The sequence below is a fragment of the Melospiza georgiana genome, chromosome 10 (genome assembly GCF_028018845.1).
Source record: "Melospiza georgiana isolate bMelGeo1 chromosome 10, bMelGeo1.pri, whole genome shotgun sequence".
NCBI classification, from domain to species: domain Eukaryota; kingdom Metazoa; phylum Chordata; class Aves; order Passeriformes; family Passerellidae; genus Melospiza; species Melospiza georgiana.
Window position 1 is genome coordinate 8,663,900 of NC_080439.1, and position 27,396 is coordinate 8,691,295.

At 46.2% G+C, this 27,396-nt stretch overlaps 1 protein-coding gene across 1 annotated transcript; it reads right to left on the minus strand.

Moving 5' to 3' along the window:
* Nucleotides 1–455: 455 nt before the first annotated feature.
* On the minus strand, nucleotides 456–27,241 carry AP2M1 (adaptor related protein complex 2 subunit mu 1). Its single transcript, XM_058031599.1, has 11 exons — nucleotides 27,163–27,241; nucleotides 16,717–16,829; nucleotides 11,115–11,380; nucleotides 9,650–9,732; nucleotides 6,237–6,372; nucleotides 5,999–6,140; nucleotides 3,570–3,689; nucleotides 2,935–3,070; nucleotides 2,131–2,228; nucleotides 1,876–1,987; nucleotides 456–1,571 (listed from the first exon to the last, which is right to left on the minus strand). Exons 2-11 carry the CDS (start codon nucleotides 16,788–16,790, stop codon nucleotides 1,437–1,439), a joined length of 1,302 nt encoding a protein of 433 aa, XP_057887582.1. The 5' UTR covers nucleotides 16,791–16,829; nucleotides 27,163–27,241; the 3' UTR covers nucleotides 456–1,436.
* Nucleotides 27,242–27,396: the final 155 nt, after the last annotated feature.

The following is a 27,396-nucleotide window of genomic DNA, read 5'->3' on the forward strand; positions in this document are numbered from 1 at the left end:
AGGGACTGAGCCAAGGCAGCTCCAGCTGCTCAGCAGTTACTGACTCAGCTACCCCATACAGCTCCCACCTTGGCCCCTGCCACCAAAAGCCAAGCTAAAAGCAGAAATTGTCGTTTGAGTTTTTTTCAGGTGAGTGCAAGGAAGGATGGCCAAGATTCTCTTAAGCCTGGCTGGGGCACAGGAGCCTGACTTACAGGGGGCTGGGGCACACTCCACTGAGTTCAGTTCATCCCAGCTGCAGCCCCAAGGAAAGCCCAGAGCATCCTCCTTTCTCCAGGGATCTGCAGCACTGGCACAGATGGAAACAAAAGCATCACTTGTCCTTTTCACCTACCAGCCCCCAAGCAGCCCAGGGCTGGGAAGCAGCACAAGCAAGCCCCCAGACATTGTGGCACAGGCCCAGGGCACAGGCCAGGCTCGTGCAGCACCAGTCCCAAAGAGCAGCGCAGGCAGCCTTCTCCATTCTACATACTTTATTAGATTCAGAGCTGGACAAATCACAAAGTGTACAAAATGGAGACCACACTACCAGAAGCAGGATTGTGGGTTGCAGCAGCATTCCTATGGCCCAGAAGCATTTGATAGAAGTGTGGAGGGCAGGCTGGGTCAGGGTGCTCTTACTGCCAACTGCATTTGAGATTCCCCAAGAACAGACCCTGTTCACATCCTGACAGAGCTCAGCTGGCCCACACTCCCTGGGACAGTGGGGCCACGTCTCCAATTTGTTTGGAAAGGACAGACTGGCTCGAGCCAGCAGTGGGTAGGGGTAAATGCTCCAAGGACCTGAAATGCTGTGCCACCCACATACACACCAGCAAGAGCCTAAACCCTCATCATCCTTTTTGGTCACAAACCTTCCCACAGCAGGACTCTATACTGACAACTTTGCAAGAAATAAGGTGGTGGTGAGATGTGGTGAGCCTACCATCTTCCTTGGTGGGGGCCCAACAAACTCACCACCCCAGACATCTCAGACTGGCCAGCAACATCTACCACAACAGCAATAGCTAGTACAGAAGCCAGGGTAACTTCAACTCAGATTTGTCCAGTCTATGTTTAGGTCTATTCTACGAGTACATATGCACAAGAACTTCAAAAATACTAGGATATGATGCAAGTAGTGAGACACCAACAGAAGAGGAGTTTAATGGTGGACGTTCCCTAGAAAGATCACAAGAAGATGGGAGTTAGACTAGCCCTTGCCCACCCTGGGACGGGGAGCAGGAGCTGACTGCACCCTGCACACGACTGGGTTCTGAACTTCATCTGCAGCGTGGGTGGTAACTGAACACAGGCAGGCGAGTCCACTCCCGGGGTGAGCCACAGGGTCTTTCAATCTGCATCGAGGGGCCAGGCAGACATCTCTGAATGTAGCTGAAGACTGAGGAGAGGCAGAGCATGGCTTGGAGAAGAGGGAGCCTGCTAGCCTGCTGGGGCTAGCATCTGGTCTCATAGATCCCACTCCTGCCGATGTACCTCACCCATTTTATCACATCGTGGTCACTGTAGTTCAGCTTTGGCTCAAAGACTTTCAGGTAGCGCACCTTCAGCCCAGAGGGTGCAAATGGGACCTATTGAGAGAGGGAAAGGCAACAGAGAGCATTGGAATGGGGATAAGATACTCTCTGTACACAAACGCCAGAGGACCCCTGGGCAACGCATCTAGAAACGCATCAAGAGCCACTGTTCCCTTCCCTGCTCCCTGCAGGCACGGTGCCAGACTCCTGTGGCTCTAAGGACAATTTTCTTCCATTAGCTCTACCATCTGGCTGACCTCACCTGGCAGCTTGTCACAGGCGACGCTCAAACTCCCAAGAGGGAGTGACAAAGCTTCTCCAAGGTTGGGTGCATCCTGAAAGGCAGACAGGTACTCACCTCAAAGTTCATGGAGATGGGAGGCCGAGCCCACTTCTTCTTGTCGTTGGTGGGCAGCAGTTCAATCTCCGCGCTGATCTGGGATTCCTTCATTCCAGCCATACGTTTTATCCTATTGGAGAAAGCTCAGAAATCAGAAGGTGCCAGGGTTTATGCTCCCCATCACTACATAATCTCAGGGCAGACAGGAGCACTGAACAGACCCTGCCTCCCAGAGGCCTGTCCAAGCAGGCCAGCCCCAACATGCTCACTTACTTCCAAACAATGGCATTCTCACTGGCCTTGTACTTTGCCTTCCCTTTCATGCAGATGACTTGCACTCCACTGGTATTCAGGGGCGTTGGGATCCGGACCTGGAAGGCACAGTCTGGTAAGCAGGGCAAGGACATTGCAGCCTGGGCACTCTGGGCAGTCTGTCCTGCACCCCTTGGGCCTTCTCTCTCCCAGCTCAGGGCCCAGAGAACATCAGCCATCACAAGGCATCCTAGGCTAGCTCTCCAGTTTCTTGCTTTGAAGTACACGTTCACAGTTCCATAATACACAAAGTCAGTAAGGAACAGGGCAGAAATTGCCATGCTGCAGGAATCCTGGGTAATGTTGGGAAGATGAGCTCAGGAAGGATGCCAGGCATTGTAGCAGGCTCTGGACAGCCCAGCCTTGCAGCAGTAAGCCTTCTCAGATGGGGACTAAGCTGCAAAGCCACCCCTAGCCTGTCTTACACAGCTCACAGCCTGCTGCCTGTCTGACATACCATCAGATCATGCAGACAGAAGAACATGAAATTTTCACAGTGGCTGAGGAATTAAGTGAACAATTGCTGCAGGGATAGAATGAGGCCCCTACCAAGGCAGCTGTGCAAATGACAAGAGCTTCCACCTCTCTACAGCACCTCAGTCCCACAAAACAGCAGCACCACACATCAAAAGAGATAAATGAGTTCACATTTTTAGCCCTGTTCAAGCTTGAAGACTCATCTGTGAGAACTCTACAGCAGTGGACATAAACTAGAGGCATGACTTCCAGGCACAAGATACCACAGTTGTTTTTTTTTCCTCTTACCTCTATCTTCTGGGCCAGCAAGGAAGGTTTGAAATTTGATTTGATCACCACCTTCACTTCCAGCTTGGTCCGGCCCACCTCCCGCACCAGTGGGATCACACGGAAGGGGAGGATAATGTCCTTCGTGGTTCGGTATCTGCAGGGATGGAAACTACAGTGAACTCTGAGGAGGAGTTAACTCTGTATCACCCTCCTAAAGAGATAGCCTCTGAATATGCCAAACAGCTTGGAAACATCAGCCAGAAAGGGAAACATGCCAGAAGGAAACAGCAGTTAAGATCTGTATTGCTGTAGGGCAGCAATGGTTTCTTGTGTCTCAAGTTTTGTATCTGGTTCCCGCCAACAGTCTTGTTCAAGGACACCAGTGTTAAACACTAAAAACAACAGATACAAGAAGCTCAAAAACAAGAAAACCCAATCCACACCATGGTTATGGCAAAGAAAACTAAACACAGCTGGGCTTCCACATTTCTAACACATGGATTCGTGGGACACCCTACAGATTCCACTCTGAAAAGGGGGTGGTGTGTATTTCTTAAGGGCTCAAAGGGCTGCAAGTCTGCCTGGGAGCAGCAACACAGCTGTAGCAGCAAGCAGATGCCAACACCAGCCTGTTCACCCTCCACCCACAGTACCTCATGAGCTCAAATTCTCCATCTGGTGGAATGAAGCTGATGCTCCTCTCAGAATCAAACTTGCTGAGCCTCACACACTGGTGGAAAGTGCAGTCATCAATGGCAATTGACTGTTTGCCGCTGAAAACACAAAACACAGTTAGAGAAGCACAAGCTGCAGCTCTGGTATTTTGGTGCAGTCAAAATCTGTCCAGGCAGAAACTACTCTACAGAGCATGTTGCCATCGCAGGTGTCCAGGAAATGGGGAGGCAGGGAGAGATTAGGGGACAGCAGCCTCTTGGCTCAGACTTTCCTTGTTTCACCACCACAAAAATCAGATTTCAGGAAGCTTGTTTGAAAGAATTTTCTCCCTCCTCTCCCCAAAGAGGAGAGAGCTTAGAAGAGCACCCTTCTGTCATAGCCAGCACAACAATGCTTGGGTCTGCCTGCCAGCAGCACTCAGTACTGCAGAGGCAACTCTGCCAGCCCAAGTCTTCCCACAGCACAGTTCAAAGGAGAGAAAACTCTTTCCTGTCCACAAAGCTATCCCACTGCCACACAGCCAGGAAATGCCAGGTTCAGAGTCTTCCTGCTCAGAAATCTCTTCACAGCTGTTCATTTCCACACTGCCAGCAGGTGGTTTGATTCTGAACCAAATCACCAAAACCATGACATTGTGACATACAAGTCTGTATCTCTCCTAAAAATCTGAAGAGCTACCACCTGTCCATGTACGTGCACCAGCCTAACCTGCCAGCACTGAACTTGTGCCAGGTATTAATTCCTGAAAATACAGGTCCTAGGCCAGCCAAAACCCCTTAGCTACTGAGAGGGACCAGAAGGCAGCAGCAACAGAAGAGGCAGCAGTGTAGAGAAGGTGCAGCAGTGTATCACTATGGTATCTAGGCTGCCTCAGTTGCTGGAAGCAACAGGACAACCATGCCAATATGCCAAGATAGTGTGAGAACTACAGCAGGTTTAGCTCTCTTAGGAACCACCACTCCCTACACCAAGGGGAAGCAGACTGACCCCAGGCTGACTGGCTGTCTAGTTACACAACCACCAGTGGTCTGGTTTGTGCTTCAAAAGGAGGAGTTAGTATTTCCTAATCTGCTGCCCAGATGACAACCAATCTTAGTCAACTGATTTCTATTTCTTTGCAAAACAGTTGAGAAAGCCTCTGCCTAGGATTGCTCCAGGTCTCAGGCAGCATTACTCAGGGTTGGCCTTGCCAGAAGCTAGATCCCAAAAAGCAACTGATAGCAGCTGTCCCTTTTGGTCACCTCATATCTAAATCCTTCTGGAGAGTAATGTCTCCAAGCTGGAGATGCCCACTGGATAATTACAGAACCACCTACCAAGCATCCTTGCTCATCTGACTTCTGTAACTTAAAAAACTACCATATTTACTGGCAAAGGCAGTTGGCACAGGAGCTTTGGGACAGTGTACTGACTCTTCAAGGCCTGTGCAGTTGATATTTTCACTAGAGTAAATCCTCACTGTGCAGTTGATATTTTCACTACAGTAAATCCTCAGCCATCTCAGGCTCATCCATTTTACTAGCTCAATTCAGTTACAGAAAAGATGGCTTAAAGGTGACAGTGAAGTGATAGCTCTTGGCTTGGTTCTAAGAGAAAAGGCAAATAGCAGCTCAGCTCCATTTACAGGAACCATCATGGAAAGTGTCTGAGATCCAAGTTACATGCACAAGTCACACAAAGCAAGAGACAGAGGGAGAGCAGAGTGCACACAAAGCTGAAGCAGATTATCTACCTTCCCAATTCACTGGGGGTCAGCAAAAAAAAAAAAAAAAAGACAACCAAGAGAAATACAGATGAGTTGCAAATGGTTAGTGAGACAAAAGTGGCAGTCCCGTTGCTTTTATCTCTTCACCCCAAGCAGGAAAGCTGGAGAAGGGGTTAAGAGCTGTTTTCAGCTTCAATGTGGGTACTGACTGAGGTGCAGCTGGGAGGGAAGATAGCTGGGCTCTCAGAAAGGATGTGCCTCCTACTCACACAACCACTGATCATCTGTAATCAGCAGGAGGGGCTTCCCTCCTGCTGCTGTTCTACTTTGTGGGAACAGTCCAGGTAAAGCAGGCAGAGGGATTCTTTAACTATTTCTTGGGAGCACTGCTACTGCTTTTATGATAAAGAGCACTGAGCAAAACTGCTAGAGATACAGATTACAGGACAATCCATCTTGGGAAGTGTTTTCAGTCTACACTTAAAACTATGTTTGAATCTTAACACTTATAGAGCTGAAGAGACGCCCTCTGTATTGAGGCCCTCAGGATGGTAGCTTGCATGACAACTGATCTACCCAAAGTACCATCTGAAGGGAAGAAAAAACCCCAGCTTTTAGTGTGTCAGATCAGAAAAGCTATTAAGGGCTGCCCTTTCATAAGAGTCCCTGGTGGCAAGTGGTCACCAGGTCCAAGCCTCTTACCTTTTCCCCGTTTCATCCGCAGTCCCTTTGCCCTGTTTTTCAATGACAATCTTGTCATTCATGCCAAACTTGCATTCTGGCATTCCACTCAGGTAACTCTTCATCACCACTCTGCCAGAGACATGGGCACTCAAAACCTGACCTGGTTAGAGAAGACCACAGTTCAGAACACTTACAAGAGTCACCACTCACAAACCCTGAGCAGGAGAAGGATGCCAGCTCAACACCACCTACTTACCCTGTGGGGACATTAAGAGATTCACACTCTCCAGCACATCAAGAAAGAGTTCATTGCGACGGTATTTGATTCCTTCACGTCTCCATCCAATCTGTCCAGTCACCTGGCTGGTGATCTGGGACTGCTCTTCCTTGGTCTGAAGAGAAGAAATGACATCTTAGACATAAATAAACTCAAAGACTAAGGAACCTTGCTCTGAATCTAAGAGCAAACACTTGCCATTTACTACACATAAAAGTTTTTGTCACTTAGATACGGGTGCTGTGACACCTCACATGATTTTAGGCTAACTCTTAGAGCAGAGAGGCATGGGCTTCACCAACGGCATTCAAATATCTCAGACTGTCACATCAATCCAAACTAAGCAGAGAAGTTTAACATGGATTGATGTAGCAGTTCACACCCTTACCCAACATGAAACCCCAAGGCCACAGGAGAGCTAATCCCCAAGGCCTGTTTCTTAATAACTGCAGTCATAAAAGTTACATACCAACACAAACCCAAAATGCATCTAACAGCACCCAGGCTCTAAGCCTCCAGAGTCCCAAGGGCTGTGCTGAGAGGCACAGAGAGATTTCCTACCTGATGCTAGAGGTGGGGTCCAGTCACACGCAGAAAGCCAAGAAGGAGGTGTATAGTGGCAAGTGCAGTGTAGACAGGGTTAACAGGCAAGCAGGTCAATAACAAGAGAAGGGAGGAAGGGAGAAAGAGGCAGATTAGGCTTAAGGCTACCTGAGGACAGGAAAAAAGCAGGTCAGCTCTTTGTTAATTAGAGAGCTAATTAGCACAAACAAGATGAGGGGTTTTGACCTTTAGCTCTCTGCAGGAAACCCAGCACTCCAAGCAGTGAAATTAATTTTCAGACTTGGCCCATTATTGACAATCCCAATGCAAGGTGGAGCAGAGGGAGAGACAGGCAAAATACCACTCCAAATAATGTTTCTCTTAGGAACAGACTCATGCTGGTGTTCCTAATGCAAATCCTGGATGTCTACCACGTCACATATGCCTTGAATATGGGAAATAACAGGCACTTTGGGTCCTGGATAAAGTGGTATCCTTGTTAATTCTGCTCTTCCACACAACAATGGCCCAAGACACAAGTGGGTTCTCCCACAGCAGCCCTGCAGTAGGCCCACAGGGTGGCAGTACATGATCTCAGCTTCACACACGCTCTTGCCACAGACAGGGTCAGTTCCTGAGCAAGCACAGGCACTGTCTCATTATCTAAGAGACAGAGTTTTATATTCCCCTGAGAACTGCCTAGGCAAGCGCTCAATACAGTATACAAAGTACCTCTCTTGTCTGTCCCACAAAAAAAGCACTCTCTTGTTCAATGCTTTGTTCAGGCTTTAGAATTATACATAGATTTAATACCCAGAGCTCTGTCTTCCAAAGGGACACTGATCATGTGATGACATTCTCATCTCCTGCAACAGCACCACTACCCTGACCTGACAATTACTCTGTAAAGTGACCAGACAGATCTGGAAGCAGCTGCTGAAGTTGAGACCACCCAGCAGCATGAGTATTCTCTAAGAGAGGCACTGAAGACACCTGGGTTTGAAGTTTCATTTCCAATCTTTCATAGAGAACAAAGTCAAAAAGTTGAGTTTGGAAAGTCTGCCATGAGTGGATTTTGCTCCTTAAATTCCTCAGGACACAAGCCCAAGGAAAGCATCACCAGGAACTACGTGAAGATAGGAAACACAGATGATAGGCCAGATGATTCAGACCAGATTTTGGTCCTGGGTACCTGTGTGAACTGGCTCTAAGTCAATGAGGGGCTGAAGGCTAGAAGTACCAGAGTAAAGAGCAGATAAGGAAACATGCCAAGTACTGTTTCAACTGGTGCCCTTGCCATCCTGTGCCTGCAGTAGATTAATTCTGGTTTTTGAACTGGGCTGCACAAAATGCCAATACTGAGCAGAAGAACTGCTTATTGTGTAAAGCTGAAAGCCATACTCCTCCTTGTAAGGAAAGGACTAAATCTGCTGTTGAATTAAGCATGACACTGCGACAGTGGTTTGCACACAAACAAGCACAGAAGTTTGTTAAAACCAACGAAAGCAAAAAAAAAGAGCAAGGGAAGGAAGTGTGGGAGTTGGTTAGCTTTGAGTTTTCCTAGGAACAGGAGCTGATTCAGCTATCTTCAGTGCTGACTGCCCAAACTGTCAGACTGCAGAAGGCCAGAGATTTACACTGGGACTCGTGATGGGGACTGAGACCGGATGCAATCACATCTGGCCGGGTTGCAAAACAGTTTGCTGTTCTAGCGGGAAATATGTTGCTCAGGGGCAGCTTCTCTCTCTCACCTCCTCTTGAAATGCAGTTAGTCTTGCTACTAGATTAAAAGTTTAAAAAGGAATTCTCAGGAAATCAGAGCTGATGAACTGAGTTGAAACAGAGCCTCCAGAGACTGACCTCTGCTAACCTAAACAAGAACAGTCTCTTTGCAGGCTTTTGTTTGCCCTTTGCTTCTGTTTGTAGCTAAGGCTGAAGCTTTACTCTGCCACAGACTGCCTCACTATGGACTCCCAGCTTTTTTTTCCTGACTCATTGCTGTGCAGGGGAAAGGACTAACTTTAAGGCTGAGTCCTTATTATTGACTTGCACAGCTGTGTCAGATGGACAAGGTGGACAAGATTCCTTGGGGACATGAGAAACAGACTATGAGTTTCCTTTGAATTCAGAGGTTAAGCATGAGCTCATGAGACAGGAAGCCTAGTTTTGAGGGCTGTACTGTAGGATTAGAACTAGTTTAAACACATTCCCCAAACCAGTCCAACTAACCACCTTTTTCCCAACACATCCCTTATCTTCTAACTCTATGCAAACTATGTTGCAAGGGTTAACACTATGCAAAAAGCACAGCAGAGATTCTCATCTCTAACCTAAGAACGCTCAGGCTGTACTGACGCTGACCTGCCAGGATGTTACAGGCAGAGACAGAGCAACATGAGCTTCCTGACTTCACAGCAAGATTCACGAGGCTGAAGAATACTTCATTATAAGGCAGGCATGAAATCCTGACAGCTCTGGTGGAGAACAGACTTGCTCAGTGAGATTCACATGCAAAAAAGCTACTTCTGGTTCAGCAAGGTAGATTTGTTTATTCTCTCAGAAGCTGACACAGAGCAGAGCCTGAAGCCAGCAACCATATTTACATGCAAGGGACTGACACTATCCTAGCTCTGGGCTCTTCCTCCTGCATCTTATCATGTGCCAGGGAACATGAGGTAGCATAGTGCAGGGACACCTAGAACAATGTGCCACTGAGATACAACCTATTCAGGCACCTTCCTCCCATAGGGGTCAAATGGTTAGATGGTAATTAAGCCCATTCTCTCTTGAACAGGTTTAGTAAAAATTAACCAGCAGACCAGAGCTGTACCCCAAATTCCTCTGATTACCTGACTCTTGATGCCTTGTTGAGTGATGAAAGTCTTCAGGGCCCCTGTTTCAGAGTTCTGAGGATAGCCAAAGTCCAGGATTTCTACAGAAGGGTAAAAGGTTAGTTCAGAGCTACAAGGAATAAACACATGAACTAGGCTAACTGCTACTATAAGGAGAGAGGCAATCAGTGCCCAGATACTGCTTACACATTGAATTTCTGGGTAAGTTGCTGCAGCATTCTTTACCAAGGGAATGAATAATTTTTGCTACACTGAGCTCCTGGAGCAATACTTTGGAGATAAGGGGTGATGGAAAGCTGTGTAAGTGATGAATTTGCCAGTTTTTAAACACAACCAGACCTCAGGACTAAATATCAACTAACCTAGCTATCTGCACAGGGCACACTGAAGAGTTTTTCCAAAAACATCCAAGGGACAATAGAGAGTTTTTAAAACACGACAGCAGTTTTATCTTTGCAGCTTTTTTTCCTCCAAGTTTTGTTCTTATGAAGATGTAATAAAACCTAAAACAACAGCTGAGTAGTGGCACTGCAGGACGAGTGTAGGAGGGAAACAGATATTAACTACACACAAGGAACAGTACACACCTACTTCCCTCAAAGAGAAAGGGAACAACCCACAAGAGATTTAGAGGGGAAAGAAGACCACTAACATGATACTGAGCACCACCACACTGGCAGGTTTGATCTCACTGTGCCTGCAAGGAGGCAGCAGTGACTGACCAAAGCAGAGAACAGGCAGTCTCTTGATGTGCCCTGAGGGAACAGGGAAAACATCAGTCACTGTGACCCTTGGTTAAGAATCCCAGGACACACACGTACGGTGCATTGTCTGGAAAACAAATTGAAACATAACTAACACAAAGTCCTCATGATATGTGAAACAGGGGCAGCTCAAGGGCAACCTCCACAAGCAGGCTGATATCACAAGCAGCTGAAGGGACACTATTATTAATCTGTGGTGAAATTTGGAGCTGTATCAGTGGGGGAGGTAGGGCTGGGAGAGAGCACATTGTGTTTTATTGACTTCCTTCTGTTCAGAATTGAGCCAAAAGGCAACTTACTAGGGACAATCAACTTAAGCCTAGGGTGGCTGCTTCCATACACTGCTAGAGCCACCTGGGCACCAGCTGGCCTTAGAGGTGCTACTGACAGTCCTCTTGATATACCTCGGGGTAAGGAAAGCCTGACATCTACACAGGATCCCCTCAGAGCTCCAGCACCAATTGTCTCAGTCATACAAGTGCACAGCTCCCACTATTTCAGGGAAGGGAATCCGCACACGGCTATGGACTTGGACACTCACATTTGCAGTACAGGTGGCATTAAAAAGCCAAACAAGTAATTTTGAACTCTGTCACACATGTTAAAAATACTTCAAGGATTATTACTACATCATACTAAGCTAAGGATTTCAGAATGACCAATGCAAGAGGCCACAGCATATAAGGGAAACATCTCACCATCCAGCAGCTCATAGATCAGCACAAAGTTGTTCTTTATGTTCTCCTCACTGATCTTCCCGAAGTAGGCAGTCATCACGTCGCACATCTTGTAAAGAAACTCGAATACCATGGCAGCATTGACATTCTGCTTGGTGACAGCAGCCAGCCAGATGTTGGAGCGCTTGACATGGAAGAAGCTGGTGCGGGCGATGTTGGTGACGGGCGAGCGCACCTGCTGCCGCGCGTGGATGACATTGACGCGGAAGGCGTCCACGGCATTGCGCCTGCGAAAGCACCACCACAGACGAGTCAGCACAGCAAATGTGACACCAGCTGGCTGCACAGCTCTGCTTCGGCCACTACGGTCACACACTGAACTACACACACCCAGCTCACCTACGGAGGGTGCCTGGGGATGTCTCTAGGACAGCAAGTGAAGGCTCTGAGCAGAGTTAGCCACTAAACTCTGCACAAGTTCAAGGAGACAGAGAGTTACTGGTCTCTGGGGAGGTTTGGACTACAGTGTAAATGTAGTCAGAAGGAGAAGCAAACCTCTATCTGGAGTAAAATGGCAAAGAAACCTTCCCTTCAATTAATTTGGACAGCACTCTCAATTGATTGTCATAGCAGGAAACAAACACATTAGCAACACATGGCTCAGAGAGTCCAGTTTTGACCAAACACCTAATTATTGTCTATTATGCATGCCCACGCCTTCACACTCTTGCCCCAAAGCAATCTGTAATCTCCCAAGATACGTGTCAATGGCAGCTGCTCCCAGACATACAACCAAGGGAAAACCAGCAAAATTTGCCTGGGCCACCCAAGAGATGTCAGTGCCCAGGAACACGCCAGAAGGGAGCTTCAGTTCTCAGATCCAGCTCACCTCCATAACTCACACACCTTGGATGTCAGGCTCAAAGCAGCAGGAGGATTAGAATCACCCTTTGATTTCCCATTACGTGTCACCTCAAGACTGCTCTGTTTCAGAACAGGGGTCTTGCACCCAGACTCAGAGTCCCCAGAGTGCAACATGTCAGCAGTACTGCATGGTCCAGGACCATTTACAGTCAAGGGTCCTGCCCCAGTGCTGAAAAACTGCTGTGCAAGCTGCCCATAGGTGCTGCCCTCTTTGATCCAAACTGTCTATACACTGGCAACAGGGGAAAAAGCCCTCCTTGTTACACACAAGGAGTCCAAGTGACATTCTGGATGCCAGCTCTTGCACAATGGTCTCCTTATCCTGTAACTACAAGTCAGAATAAACTTCCCAAATTAAGTCCACCAATCCTGAGAATACAGGAAGGAAGCCCAAGTGCTTTATATGACAAGACCAAAACTTCAAGCAACAGTCTACACACAAAGCCAAGACTCATTTAGTCGTGCTTTATTACTCATACTCTCAGGCACTCTGTAGAACAGGGGGTTTGACTGCAGCATCAAGGCCATGGTACTGATTACGCAGAAACACGTTTGAGAGCAGACAGTAAAATCATCCTTGCAAGCAAGGATACAGGCATACAAATGCTTGTAGGCACTGAGGCTTGTCAACAATCCAACACACAGTTCCAAGTTAGAAAACAAAGGATATTCCAAGGAACATATGCTACCACAGCAGGTGTTTGCTCCTTGAAGGTCTGGGGACATATGTAGAAGTTTCATCAGTAAACACGCTCCCCCATAAGCATAATTCTGGCTTTTAAATACTTCTCAGGTTTTATTGCTCCAGAAAGTTTGCAAGCTGGAGTTAAATTAATATTTCATTTCTACTTTAGTTTTCCCATAAGAAAGTAACTTAATCTACTATAAAATAATAGCTAAAACCCAAATCCTCCCCTCCAGTAAGCCTTGCAAAGAAAGTTCAGCTTGTTCTGGAGCATTAGCCCTCCCAGCCTCAGGTTCTAACCCGCTAAAAGTAGCACCAGAAGCAGTCACCAGACTGGTGCACACTAGAGGAGAAGCCTCAGGTCAGGGAGGCTTTGCTAGCACACCAGGTGCCCACTGTGCAGTGCCAGTCGTGGCCTACCACGCGTCTCTTACCTATTGCTACAGCAGCCAATGAGATGGGATGGACAGAAATGGCGCCAGCGGAGAAAGGAGGAGTGACAGCAACAAGAGAAAGGGTTAGAAACACACACACAAGGCACAATGAATCCAAAGAGATAAGAAGAGACCAAACAGCACCCCCTCCCCCTGCTCCTTGGCACAGAAGGCCAAGGTAGTATTGGATGGACAGTAACAAGCTACAGCAGCAACGAAGCCCTCACAAGGTACAACACTGACATGCCATGGTCAGGCTGTCAGCATGGACAGATTTGTGTTTGGCTGAACTTTAGGGATAACTGGGCATTTAGTCCAGGTGAACTGCACCTGTATCACAACAGTGATACCCAGTCTGCTCTGCTAATAGAGGTAGCAGGCCTTGGTGTGGAAAAACCCCAAAGCCTCAGTCAGAGGCATCACCTGGGGACTGCAGAGTATCAAGCATCTTCTTCCCAGTCTGCCTCAGGACAGGGCTACAAGTCTGGGTGGGAATTTCTGTGAGAGTGCTTCTCATTTGAAGGTGTTTGGGTCGATGCTTTCTGGTTTGGTCCAGCCAACAGGAAATACAGCAAGTTTGATAGAGCTGGAGCACATCTGGAGAGATAGGGCACATCCTGCAGATTCAGACACTGCTCTATCCAGCTTGCACTTTTTCCTTAAGGATCAAGAGCCACGAAGCTGACATGATGTATTAGAAGCTCAGAAACCAAATATCTATTACATTTAAAGTGCATGCAGTTTGTCATGTAAGCTGCCCCGTTTCAAATAGCTGAAGTTTTATTACAGAGCTGCATTCTTAAATGCAGGTAGGTTCCCCAACGACTAAGTCACTGAAGAACACGGCACTCAAAAATTACAGCAGAACCCTCCATGGTGTCCTGAATCATATGCATGGTGTTTTGCCTTTTTTTTTTTTTTTTTTTAATAAGGCTGCTTATACATGCAGCTAGCTGCTGTATGGACAGATGCGCTACATGCACCAAAGCCATTCTAAGTTGCAAGCAAAGAAAGTTCAAGTTTAGTGGTACTTCTGCCTTTAACAAAGTCATAAGAAGGATATCCTCGTTGTTTGTCACTCTGGTCATTATATCTGAGCCATGTGCTTAAGGCCCTTAAACTGCAAGGGGAGATGTTCTCATAACCACAGATGACCTTTATCTCCCAGCTCAGAAAATGAGGCTTCAGAATGCCAAAGGCAATGGCCAAGACTAAGGAGTCCTATGGGTCAATCACTCATGAAGACAGGGAGCAGTTTTGCTCTTTTCCTATTCAATTACCTCCCAACAAGCAGGGTGGGTTCAGCCCTCAGCACTTCAGACCTACTGCTTAGGATCTAAGCACTGTATGGTATGCTAGAAGTTCATCATTCAGCTGTGTGATTAGAGACAGAATTCCTATAAAGTTGAGTACAAGCTACAGTATCATAGCTATTCCTTTCCTTACCTCCCACTGAGGGTTAGAATATTAAAAATTTTAAACAGATCTGGCATTAATGCTAATGTTCAGACTAGGAAATGGAAAGACTCTCAGTTTCTTGATTACACAAGATGAGACATAGTCATTTCATAAAAACTTTTTGTGTAAGGCTACATGTTTAAAAAAAGTCCAAACTGAAGGCCTGTTTGAGAAAAAAATCCAGCACCTAGGGAGCAAGCTCTGTCAAAAGCCAACACCAGCTCCACCTAAATCACAAGACTGACACTTTCACAAGAACTGAATGGATGATTTCACTGAAAGGAACACCAGCTCCTTAAGTACTAGAGAAAACACTGGAATATTTTGGCACTCTTCCAAATGAAAAAGTTAAGATAGGATCAGGCAGGAAATCCCATTTTCTAGCTTTGTCTGGCCAGCCAGCAGGAAGTACTTTATCACGTACTGAACATAAGGCACTCACTCTGTAAGAGAAATGAGCCAAGATAAAAAGCAGTAGAAGATCATATTAAAAATACCTACTTTGCTCCCTAGTTTGCATCTCCACAGCCATAATGCCATTTAAATCAAGAGACCTTCTTGAATAAACATCAGTTTGAGAACAATCTTGTACGTGTTTCAAGTTTGCAAACAACAAAATATTTTTGCCAGAAACAGCAGTGAAAGTGACTCTAGCCCCCATCTGAAATATTCACCAAAGTTACCTATAATCCAGACTGGCTTGGCTCAGCCACTGTGATACCAGCTCTACAAAGTCATATGAGTTGCTCTGAAGGGCTTCAGCTAACAAATACTGAAGACTGGTTAAGAGTTTGTACAGTAGAAAAGAGGCAAAGCACCACAGCCACTGGCTTTCTGCTTGAGAAATACAATGCTTCCTTGGCTCAGCTATGTATGGAAGTCCTGGAATAACTCAGTCAACCTTAGAACAGCTACTTCACCTTAGCTAACCTAGAACAAGGCAAGAGACTGAAAAGCTCATTAGGTGAAGCCTCATTACAGACACTGTGTTGATTACTCCCTCGATGAAACAGTACAAGCCTTGACTAGCCACTAGTTCTACCTCAACTTTTAACCTCCACTAGACAATCCATAACCAGAAGGGACATACTCTTCAGACCAGAGCAATCTGAAGGCAGACTGGCTTGACTGTTTTTTGTAATTTATGAGAACAAGTTATTTTGCAGCACATCCTACCACTAGTCATTGTGGAGACCTGGTACAAACTACTTTTTCCTAAATTGGCCTGAAGGCTCTCTCACACTGAACTCTGAATTAGCAGCTACCACAGCTCTGCCTCTGTTAGCTCTGTCTTAACTCTGCCAACTTAATTACTAACTTCCACCTAATGCCTGACACTATGAAAACACACTAGAAAGAGCACTGTTGTGCACAAATCCCTTGAATTTAAGGTTTTCAGCTCAAGCAGCACCATCACTTACAGTTCCCTACAGCACTATCCACTGCCTACAAGGCACTGTATTTTTAGTAAGATGTCTCCTGGAAACTAGCAGCCTAAGGGTTGCACAGATCCAGTCTAAGTGAGCATCATAACAGTTCAGAAAAGTGCAACAAGACACCTACAATCTACTGAAGGTTTTCAAGGCTTCCCACAACTTTAACTACCCAATGAATGTAAGCTTTTCATACTAGGCTGCCATACAAAGCTGGGGGACAGAAAGCCAGCTGTAGCAGTACAGCCATGAGACTGCTTGCAGATAAAACTTTCCAAGACCACAGTCTCCTACACGTCTGTACTTGACGTTAGACATCAGGGCCTGTAACTAATTCAGAACCCTGGCTATAGTGTGTGGCAGACAGTTCTCACATTACTGCTCCTGTAAAGTTTTAGCAATTACAGTGAGGTAGGCTCCCACAGTGGCAGTCCATGCTGCTGAAGCATTTGGAATAATGGCCAGATCCCCACCATCCAAAATATAGTCCCAGGTTTGGCTGCAGGCCATCCTTCACTGTAGGTGACCAGGGCTTAAACTTCTTTATTCTAAGCTAAGCCTAGAGCAGCAAGTTGAGTTGCAGTCTCACATGCATGCACAGCTAATGCAGAACAAAGCAGCTCTGGATTGTTTACTGCACCAAAATGAGACAAAAATGCAAAAACTGGGGATGCAACAGAAGCACTTACCCGATGTCATCCCGGTAGACGCGAGAGATTAAAACCTCTCCTTTGTGATTATAGATGAACAAGCCTCCGATCATGATGGAACTTTAGTCTTCACTTCCCATGTTGCTTAATACCTGAAGCAGAAAAGAGCATATTTAAGTAGGCTGTACAGAAACAATCTGTAGCCAGGACTAAAGCTTAAAGTTGGCACTGAAATAGAAGCTGCCTTACTTCTCATTCCAAAAATCAGCACGGACAGATTAAGCCGCAAGGACAAGTATCCAAAACATACCTCTTGAATGTGAGAAAAAACACAGGCCTGGAACTACAAGAAAATCAAAGACCCCTTACTTTCCTATAAAGTGTCTATCTCCCTAAAGACTGAGATACAAATCATACACAATTCCTAAGTCTTTTTACATGAGGTTCACACAAATGTCTGACATGTCACCAAGCCTATCATCACATGACACAGGGTTCCTAGCAGCAAATACACCTCTGTTTATTACCACTTTTACATAGTTTTTGCACATCAGAGTAAGAGCCTTTGATAATCCCTAGCAGCCATATCAAGTCACACTTCAGAATTCAAACTGAGAGCCATTGGCTACAAGGTACCACTGGAGTGGTCACAATTGTGATCCATTTGAAAGGGGAGATAGTCCCTTAGAAGATGCCCTCCTAAACTGCTAATTTTCTCTTGATTCAAAGGAAGATTGCTTTGGAGGAAGGTACAAAGCTCTCTCCAAAGACATTAGATATTATTGATAGAGAAGACATTTTAAAATATACAGCTGCTTCACCAGACCCCATTCCTGGAGTCTTATGCAGTCCTATTCACTTAGGTCAAAGTCATAACACCCTGCTTGGTTGGCTCAGTCCCAAGAAGAGAAGTGCAACCCTGACAGGGCAGGCCTTGGGGTGATCCCACAGAACTGCTTAGCCTGGGCACTGCAGAGCATTAGATAACAACCATCTCCATACTGCTCCTTGGGTGGGTTAGCCTACACCCACTAGTATGGGCTGGCTGAACAGGATAGGGAGAGGCCAACCTAGAGACAGATGCTGGCAGAGAACCGATATGTGCCTGCTCAGGAACACTGCAATGACAAAGTTGAAGTGACCCAGCCTGGGACCACTTCAAATGTCAGGGAAAAAAGAGAATACAAAAACAATGCACACATCAGAGGGACTAAAGGACTTCTGGATTATCAAAAGTAATGTATCCTCTAGAAGTTACACCCAATAAGCTACAGTAACTGGCCATCTGAAGAAAGTACTGCAGATGTGAGTTCTATGCTAAACCAAGGTTTACAGTGCAGCCACTACTTTTAATTTCAGCAAGACAAAAGAAAAACTTGAAATTTCCTAAGCCTTTACACCAACAGTTTTAGCTACATCTAGTGAATCCTCAAAGAATAACACTATTCATACTTCTCTGCTACAGGTCTTCAGCTTCCAGATGGGTGCTTCTGCTTATTAATAGAAAAAAAGAGCACAAAAGTTAGTTAAGTCAAAATAGAAAGAAACAAGCAGTTTTCCCAAAGCTCAGTAGTAAGCTTTCTGGCTTTTATTCTGGTCAAGTATCTCTGGTTACTAATGGGCTGCCTTCTACCACTTTTTAGTGGCTTCTTGTGGCACTGTCACCAACATATTTTCACGTCTGAGACTCCAATTAGCACAGAAAAGCTTTCCAAATATGTTTTTCTTCTATTCCCCACCATAACACTTTATAACTTTGGGATACAAGTACTAATTTACTTCTAAGGCTCTGTAACCAAATCTATTAAAACATAGGCAGCTCCAAGATTCCCATGTAGAGTGGGAAAAGCCTTTTGTGGCTGCTCAGTTTTGTGACCAAGGCTATAAACTGTAGGGGCAGCAATGTCAGCACCCCCACAGCAGAAGACAACTCCACTGGTCAACCAAACAACCCCAATTTCTCAGACTAAAGGAAGTGGCTGTACCACAGACTCACAACTACTTATACAAAGCACACACAGCTCTAACAGGCATGAAAAGGCACAGGGAGGTAACATGCAGGGCTGAAATCCAACACATGGAGAATTGAACCCAGTTGCCCAACAAGACAGGCAGAAGCTGAAACATTTAACATTTGCAAGGTCATTCACAGTGGTCAAACATTGAAAAAAATGAGAAACATTGTGACAGTGAAAGCAACTTGTTGCCCACTCCCGAAAATTCTTTCCTATTTACTAGTTTTTTCACTCCAGATAAGAAACAAGCATGTGTTTTCAGAATTCTACAGTGCTGGCTTCCACATTCAGATACAGACTACTGCAATCAAAGATGAAGAGTTCTTACATTCTTTTTAAGACTTGCATTGTATAGAGCAGCTTCCTGGAAGCTTATGCAACTGGTCAAAGCTGGATCATAAGAATCCTACAAACCCTTTCCAGAAGAATCCTAGAAAGCACATCCTAGTCTTAAAAAAAAATAATCTCCCTCTGGGTTTTAATGCTGCTTAAGTTATTTGTTTTGCTATTTTTAGTACAAAGGAAATGTCTGCTTTGATAAGCAACAGGATCAGACATGCAGCATAAACAAGACAAAGCCCTCTGCCAGCATGACAAGCCAATCAATTTTGAAAAAGCCTTGATTTGAGTATTTACTGCATTACTATAAAACATGTAGAAGATTGCTGATGAAGCTTTGCATGGGAAATTAAAAGCCTTCTCTAAGGAAGATCTACAAACTTTAAATGTTGTCTGAAATAATGATGCCACGCTTTCTCATGTTAGTTTAGAACACATTCTGTAACAGCTTTGCTGAAATTACAGGCAAAAAAAAAGAGTATTTTTAGTTGTATCACAGTACAAGGCAGCAGAGTCAACTGCTTCCTCACCTTACATGTTAGTAAAAGCATGTTTGATGAAGAAGATACTTTATGATTCAAAGGCTTTTAGTCTTCAAAAATTCTTCATCAATGAAATTAAATGCTAGGCTTCTTCCTTATACAAAATATCCCAGGAGATGAGTTCAAGCTTCAGACCACCCATGTAAAGTCAGCTCCTGGTTCCACCTTCACTGGCACATTTAAGAGCTACATTGGTTCATATTCAGAGGTACAGGAGAAGCCAGAATTGCCGTTGTTACTTCATCTACACACCTCCTGTATGCACTGTTGTACAATTGGGTATCTTGGATTTAGGGTGCCATTCTGTACTCCCATCTGCACCTCTCTGGTCTACTTTGATCTACTCTGATTACCCTCATATCTACACACATCCCACTGCCATGACTACTGGCCAGGAGTGCTCTTCTTGCCAATTCTTGTATGGTACAAACCAGAAGCCTGCAGAGATCTGCCACCAACCAGCTAATGTGTGCTTGGTGTACAACACTGGCAAAACAACTTGATAATGAACTTGCTCAAAGTCAGAAAGGGGCTGCTATGTGAGGCCCTGGTTAACACCTGAGCTTGTACTTTCCCCCACTACTATGGATTTGGCCACAGGATCAGGATCATTCTGACAGGTTGTTTTAAAAGGGCAGCCACCCATACTGAGACATGCACGAGCATTATTCCCCATGTAGCAGCAGAATGTCTCCAATGAGTTAGGATTCATCTCAAGTCTGAAAGAACCCGCAATTCTACAGCTCTAAAAATGAAACCTGAATTCACATTTAAGTACAATTTATCTAATGATACGTGTCAGACAATTGGTAAAGTGTTTCCAGGTACCAACAAAGTCACATGGGCTAAAAATGGTGACTGTAAGGAAAGGGTTTTAGATGACCTACCCAACTGCACCAGCCAGCAATCAGTTCTTTGCAGGAGCTGAAGGACACAAGCAGTACAAACCTCCAGCTGCACTCCTCTCTAATAGCATCAGAGAACAAGGAGGTCTCAACTATGCAAGGCATTTAACACAATTATTTATAATCAGATTGCCCTTGGTCTGCTCAACTTCTGCAGTTCAGCATCTTGAAGAGTTCCAGGCACCACAACGGCATCAACACAACCCCCAGCAAGTTCAGTTTGGTGCTGGGCTGCTCTCAGCCTCCACCAAGCTTGCCCATGATGGGAGTTCAGGAAACATGGACAACGTTCCAGTCTTTTGTTCACAGCTTGCATTACACCCCTCCAAGACACAAGATCAGAATGACTACACTCCCTCTCCACACAGAATTATTTCCATCAGCTAATGGAAGCATGTCCACACAGCTGGAAACTCAAGAGGTGGAGTAAGTAGCCCAGAGATCTATGAACAGAGCAGAAAGCTATACAAAGGGCAGAATGCAAAAGAAATTTGCTTAAAGCTCAGCAAGAAGAATGGCTCTTCAAGATGACAATGCCTCTTCTTGAAGGGGCTGCAGTGAAAATAAGCCTGCTTTGTTTTGATCCTCCTTTGTGTTTCAAGTTTCACAGATACTCCTTTCAAGTATTTCAAGGTTATATTCCAACTAGAATGAGGATTTTAGTGGTACAGTTCAGACACAGCACAATCTTCCACATATTTTAAAATAATTAATAGTTTTCTTTACAGATCAGCTGTGGAAGTTAAAGATCCTAGTTCTTGCAGTGGTTAAGAACTGCAGGGAACAGGGTTGAAATTAATTTGAGACTGACATTCAGTGTGACTCATGGCTGCTGGAATCAGAAGGCCTCAGAATAAAAACTCCAGCACAGGAGATGGGTTCATCTGCTCCCTGTGCATTAGCAACATGACTCAGAAAGCATTGCTCAATCAGCTTTCAGTGACTCATTCTGCTCCTCTCCAGCCAGCCTTTCCTAGGGAGCTTTTGAGTTTCCTCAGCCTAATATCTCACTGGCAGACACAGCTTAAGGGCAAAGCCCACCATTTCTTCAACTGTTTACCACAAAGTGCCTGGAATCCAAGATGACTAGCTGAAACCTTTGGGTTAATGATCCATCAGCTGCATTTTCAGGGCTTTCCAGCTCCACTCCTTCTGTTTCACTAGTTTGAACATATGGCAACCTGCTCCACACTGGTAGCTACAGCCCTGTTTTCTACTTACAGTGTGGATGGATTTATTCTAGTTAAGGTACAGGGATAATCCACATGTATGCTGAATTCACACCAGTTGGTGACTAATCACCTTAATTTAGGAACAACAGCCCTCTCCCAAGACATTCTGCATTCTTCAAGCAGCTACCAGGGTAGATGTAACATCTGAATGCAGCTCCCACAAATACCTAAGGCCAGTAGGCTTCCTACCCTCCTGCCAAGTGCTCACATTCCTAAATACTTCCATTTCAACCCATAAACAGAAAAGGAAAGTAAAGAACATCACAGACAGACCCACTTATATATATGGTTATAAACCCACCAGGAGTTAAGATTACATGGAAATGACTTTTCAGAATGCTTTTTTACTCAAGTGAAGATGAGAGCATTAAAATATACCTTTAGAGCAATTGTGGCAAAGTTACAGCATTCAGACACCACCAATTGCAAAAAAAAAAAAAAAAAAAAAAAGTACATGTATAAAAACAAAGGCTGGGATAAAGATTTTAATGCATTTCAGTAGTTACATAAGAGAAAAGCAGCAGGATTAGCTGGGCCTACAATGACTGACATGATAACATGCACTTTCCTAAGAATCACACATACTTGCCTCAAATCCTATCTCAGTGCTCCCACTGGGCAGGGGATGTGCAATAACCACCCCTCTCTCAAACAACCAGGAGATGCTGGAGGCCCCCAAAGTCAGTCTGCAGCAGGTAAGCTGCAGACCATGACTAAAAGAGTCAAGAGAAAGATAAAGACATAATAAAGCACGGTGTCTGAAAAACTGCTTTTGTCCACTGATTCCATCAGAGATGGAAAATGCTCTGTTTATCAGGTCTGATCTAAAAACAGGTGGCTCTCCAAAAGTCAGACTTCATCCTTTCAGTGTGCCACCCATGGAATGCATGGGTGAAGCCAGGAGCACCAGCTCAGGCAGCAGGATCCTGTTGCTGGACTGGACCTAGACCTGTCAGCTTCACATATTGTGGGGTGCAACAAGTGGCTGCACTGGGAGCTACCTAGTGAGACGAGGCACTAAACCTGCATTCATCAAGTGGAGACACAGCAGCTCCCTCCTGCAGCATGTCAGAGCCCAGCCTTCCTCTTCCATTTCCTCTTCATCAATTCTGATTTATAATAGCTGCAGAAAAATGAACACACAGCATGGAACTTTCCTGGAATAAACAAGGCACACGTAAGGAATCAACTAACCAGCACAGTTCATTCTCTCTGCAGCTGTTTGTCTGCAGCAACTCTTTCAGAACCACACAGCACACAGTACCAATGCTGGTACCAATGTGGTTTCTGTTCAGGGCATCCTTCCATGGTGTCTCTAATTGAGAAGCCAGAGCATTATACCAGCAATAAGACACAACTGCAGTATCAGTCATTTGCTCATTAACCTAGGAAAGACTAAGCTGAATTGTAGCCTAAATCCCAGATACACAGATATTCAAATGAGTGATTTTCTCCAATACCTTTGTCCCACAACCTGAGGTCTTTCACATGACACCACACAGACCATTAACCATTCCCTGCACCAACCTACACTGTAAACCTTGAAACAGTTCTCTGCCTTTTGTAGCTCTATTTGCACAAGTAAAAACAAACAAGCTGATCTGCTCAAAATTGTCACTTAGGAAGAACAGTGAATTTTTAGTCAGTTTTCTTCAGTGGTAAAAGGAACATAGCTGCAGTAATTCCAGTTTCACATGCAAGGCAAGAAGTACTTGCTCCAGCTCCAAAAGAATTAGGAATTGTCTGAAAGAAATGTGTCACTAGTAATGTAATGCACCTACAGCCTGACTGTACCAGAGTCACCATAATTTTTTTGTGTATATTGGTATTTCTGCCTAAGATAAGTACAAATACAGTTCTTTGTATCCTTCCACACCAGCTTCTCTATGTTCAGTGCAGGCCAAAGCTGAGGAACTCTTGAGCCAGGCCTGTTTGCTCTCATGGCATCTACTCAGCAAATCCTCTGTGTCCTCTCTCCAGAGGTGCAGTGGTGACACAGCAGCTCAAGAATAACTGCTCAGGAGCAATGTGACTGCAGCAGTTCTTAGGCTGCCTGTAACAACATAACCACAGTTTCACATTATCACCCCAGCTGTGCAGGATTTGATGAGCACCAGCAGCATCACCAGTGAGCACATCTGTCCATTCATTTTAGGGGGCAGCTTTGGGATCAGCTGTATTTTCCCAAGCCAGCTGTGTGGGTGATACTCTTACCACAGAGATAAGATTTTACTTGTCCAGAAAAGAGTCTGGCCCTACAGGTGTGGAAAATAAAGCCTTCAACCAGCACTGACCAAGGCTGGATGAGGTGCCAGGACTGCTGCTAAGCTGCAGAGCCCTTCTGGCCACAGCCCCACTGTGAGACAAGCCATGAGCTTCATCCAGTACAGGGTACAAATAAACACAAGTTGATCAGTAGTGAGCCCAAGACTCAGCTACTTGGACTTTGTCACTCCCATTAAGGGGCTGAAAGTTTCCTACAGCACAGACATCACTTAGCCTGAATGCAAACAGGAATGCTGATTTCTGTAATCTACAGAGCACATCCAGGAAACAGCAATCACAAGTCAGTGAATAAGCTGGTGTAAAACAACCAACCCCTTTAGCAGTCTATTAAAAGACAGTTTGGGTTCTGACTTAACAGTAAGTAAGACTTCTGTGCATTAATGAGCTTATCTAAGTAAGCAGTTCAAGGTACATTAGCTGCTGAGTTTTCATCCAGGAAGAAATCAGGAGAAGTACTGAAGGCAAATCACCAACTGCAGCCATTTCTGCATTCCAGAAATCAGTATGATCTTGGACAAGTGACAGCAGTGGAAGCAGGAGAGGGATCAGTCAGGCTGCTCTGGCAAACTGAAGTTGTTGAGAAAACCCATCCATTTAGCTAGCACTAGCCATCATCAACCCAAGACTCGAGGCTCAAAACAATGCCATTACCCCAGCAGCTAATCTGAGCACCTAAGCTTTGCTCAGCTGGCTGCATTAGCCACTCTCCAGGAGGCCACGGGCTGCACTTGGTTTCAAACAAGCTGCAATCACTTCATCCTGGGGAAGACAGGCTGCATAATTTACTTAAGGGGCATACCCTGAGCTAAAGAGCTCCTGAGATAAACCCATCAGTTTCAGAGAAACTGTTCCTATTTTAAACACAATCCCATAAATCCCCATAACCAGTGGGCAGGAAGAGAAGCACGTTCTCTTACCAGGCTCTCCTCCCACAGCCCCCTCTGCGTGCCATACTGCACGCAGCCACTCCGAGGAGTCACAAGAGATAAATACTGGCACAGGGAAACACAAGAAGCTCCCTTACTCCAGTAAAGCATCACAGGTACAGCATTTAACACATCTCTCAGGAATATTTTGAGTCCAACCTGATGTGAACAGCCCAATGCCTTTTTCTACTTCTACCCATTCTACCAAAGCATTTCCAAAGTCAGTTTGAACTACTTGCTTTTCACTCTTGAGCTAGAAGCCTGAACAGTGATTTGCTTCCTATGCATCTTCTACAGAAGAGGTTCGAGGCACAGAGTGGAGTATTCTGCAGACCACTAATGGTCTAGGTGCCCTGATGTGTCAGCTTTTCTCTCACTACTCCTGCAGGAGAGCAGATAACTGCATTTCACATTCTGTGCCTCTGCCTGCAAGCTTTCAGCTGAGCTGCCGACCTCCTGCCAAGATCAAAATAATACATGACTTGCCAGTAACTTCTGACTCAGTAGGTCACTCACTAAAGGAGAGAAGCAGACTCTGCCTCACAAACCAATTATTTTTTGGCACCACAGGCCATCCTCCAGTTGGCCCCAGCAACAGCCTTTAAATACTCTAATGGTCTTCAGTAGAATAAGCTTCGAAAACCAGTGCAAGATATTGAGCTGCGAAAGACAGGCATGACTTTACCTTTTTGATGCAGGGATGAGGCAAGTTTAACTAGGGTTACAGGAAGTTTCTTTATAAAGCCTGTTTTGTTTGGTGACTGCTGCTGTTCCACCAAAAAAAAAAAAAAGAGATTGTATCAAACAAGAATGCATGTCCAGTCCCCTGTTTTTCAAAGAACTCAGGATGTAATTCTTCACAGCCTCGAGAGTCAATTCTCCAAAAGCCAGGACTGGGCTCTTTTGGGAGGAGGAAGCAGCTGGCCATGATACCCTTCAAAGACACCCCAATGCTCTCCCTGGAACATGGCCACTCTGCAGCCCAAAGAACACCAGGTATCTTTGTCACTAGATGTCACTAACATGGCATTTTCTACAGAAGAGGAGTGATGCCTCCCTTCTGACAGGAAAAATATGGAAGTAGACAGTTTGGCAGCATCTCTTCAGATTTGAGATTGTCCCTCCAAGCAAGACTCACAGGGACACACAGAGCTTTTACTACGGGAAAAAACAGTAGCTGCAGCTCTGACAGCATTCAAGTAAATATTGCCCAACCAAACACCACCATGAGCCCATGTACAGTCAGAAGCCTGCAGTACTGAGACTTCCAAGCCACAGAAGCCGTCCAGACTCACCTATCTGGGCAAGTTCCAGGCTCAGATTTTGGCAGCCTGAGGCTAAAACTTGATAGCAGCTCTGTCATACTAAAGCAAGCAGAAAACAGATCGTGCACTCACACAGCTTATGGAGAGAACACTAGATGAAAAGCAAGTCATTTCCCAGTGGGGAGAAAAGTCACCTGCACTGGCTGATAAACACAGGCTGTGCTTCCTGCAGTTTTACTGAATCCAAAAACCTAGTCCTGGGAAGAATGGATGTGGAAATGCATCCAGAAGAGCCGCTGGACAGGAGCCTGCTTTGAGCCTCAGACTAAGCAGCAGTTGGGCATCAGCAGCGCTGCGCTCTGCCTCAGCAGGTTTTCCGGGGAGGAAGCAGAGTGCAAGCCATGACCCAGCTAATTCACGTTTGGATCAGCAGTACGGACAAATAATTTTCGGTGAAGTTCCAGCCCGATCCGACTGAAAAAAAACCTTTGCTCAGGCTGACCTGACGCATCGGTGCCGGCCTTCCCGTGCCACACACAGCCCGACCCTGTCCCCACCCTGGCCGGTGCAGCACCGCAGGGCTGCCACACAGCTATTCCAGCCAGAGAGCAAATTAACAGCTGTTAATAACCCCCTGAGCCACAAGCAAAGTGCGAGGGAATGATGGGGTCGCCCGGCATCCCCTCAGAGGAAGCGGAGGAAAAGCCCGCCCGGCGGCCCCGCTTCTCTCCCTCCCTCCCGGCCCCGCGGGCACTCTCGCGTCCCTCCCAAGGGCAGCCGGGGGACACCGCACCCTGCAGCCGCCTCCCCGCCCCTGGGCCTGCAGACCCCAACCCCCAACCAGCGCCCAGGGAGCCGTCACCCGCAGCAGCTCGGCCACCGCCCGGGCGCGGCCGCAGAGCGAGCCCAAGCGCAGGAAGCCGCCCGGAGAAGGGACGAGGGCCGCGCAGCCAGGCGGGGAGCGGAGCGCCTCACCTGCCGCTGCAGCCGCCGCTGCCACCGCCGCTCGCCGCCCCGCGCCCAAGATGGCGGCGCCGCCCCCCCTCGCCCCGCGCCCCCCCGCGCACTGCAGAGACGCCGCGCGCGCGCCCCGCCCGCGCCCCACCACTGCGCATGCGCCACCGCGGGGTGGGAGGGGGGCGCACGGTGGGGGCGGGAATTGCATTTCCGCGCAGGGCGTACTGGGAGTTGTAGTCTCTGGCTGGGCGG

Bases quoted from the DNA above. Each gene is read 5' to 3' on its own strand.
- AP2M1 (XM_058031599.1), bottom strand. From the start codon at position 16,790: ATGATCGGAGGCTTGTTCATCTATAATCACAAAGGAGAGGTTTTAATC. The intron at 6,373-9,649 runs GTAATCAGAGGA...TCTTCTCTTCAG, and splicing joins AACAAGGCATCAAGAGTCAG to ACCAAGGAAGAGCAGTCCCA. The intron at 2,229-2,934 runs GTAAGAGGAAAA...TGTGCCTTCCAG, and splicing joins TGCTGGCCCAGAAGATAGAG to GTCCGGATCCCAACGCCCCT.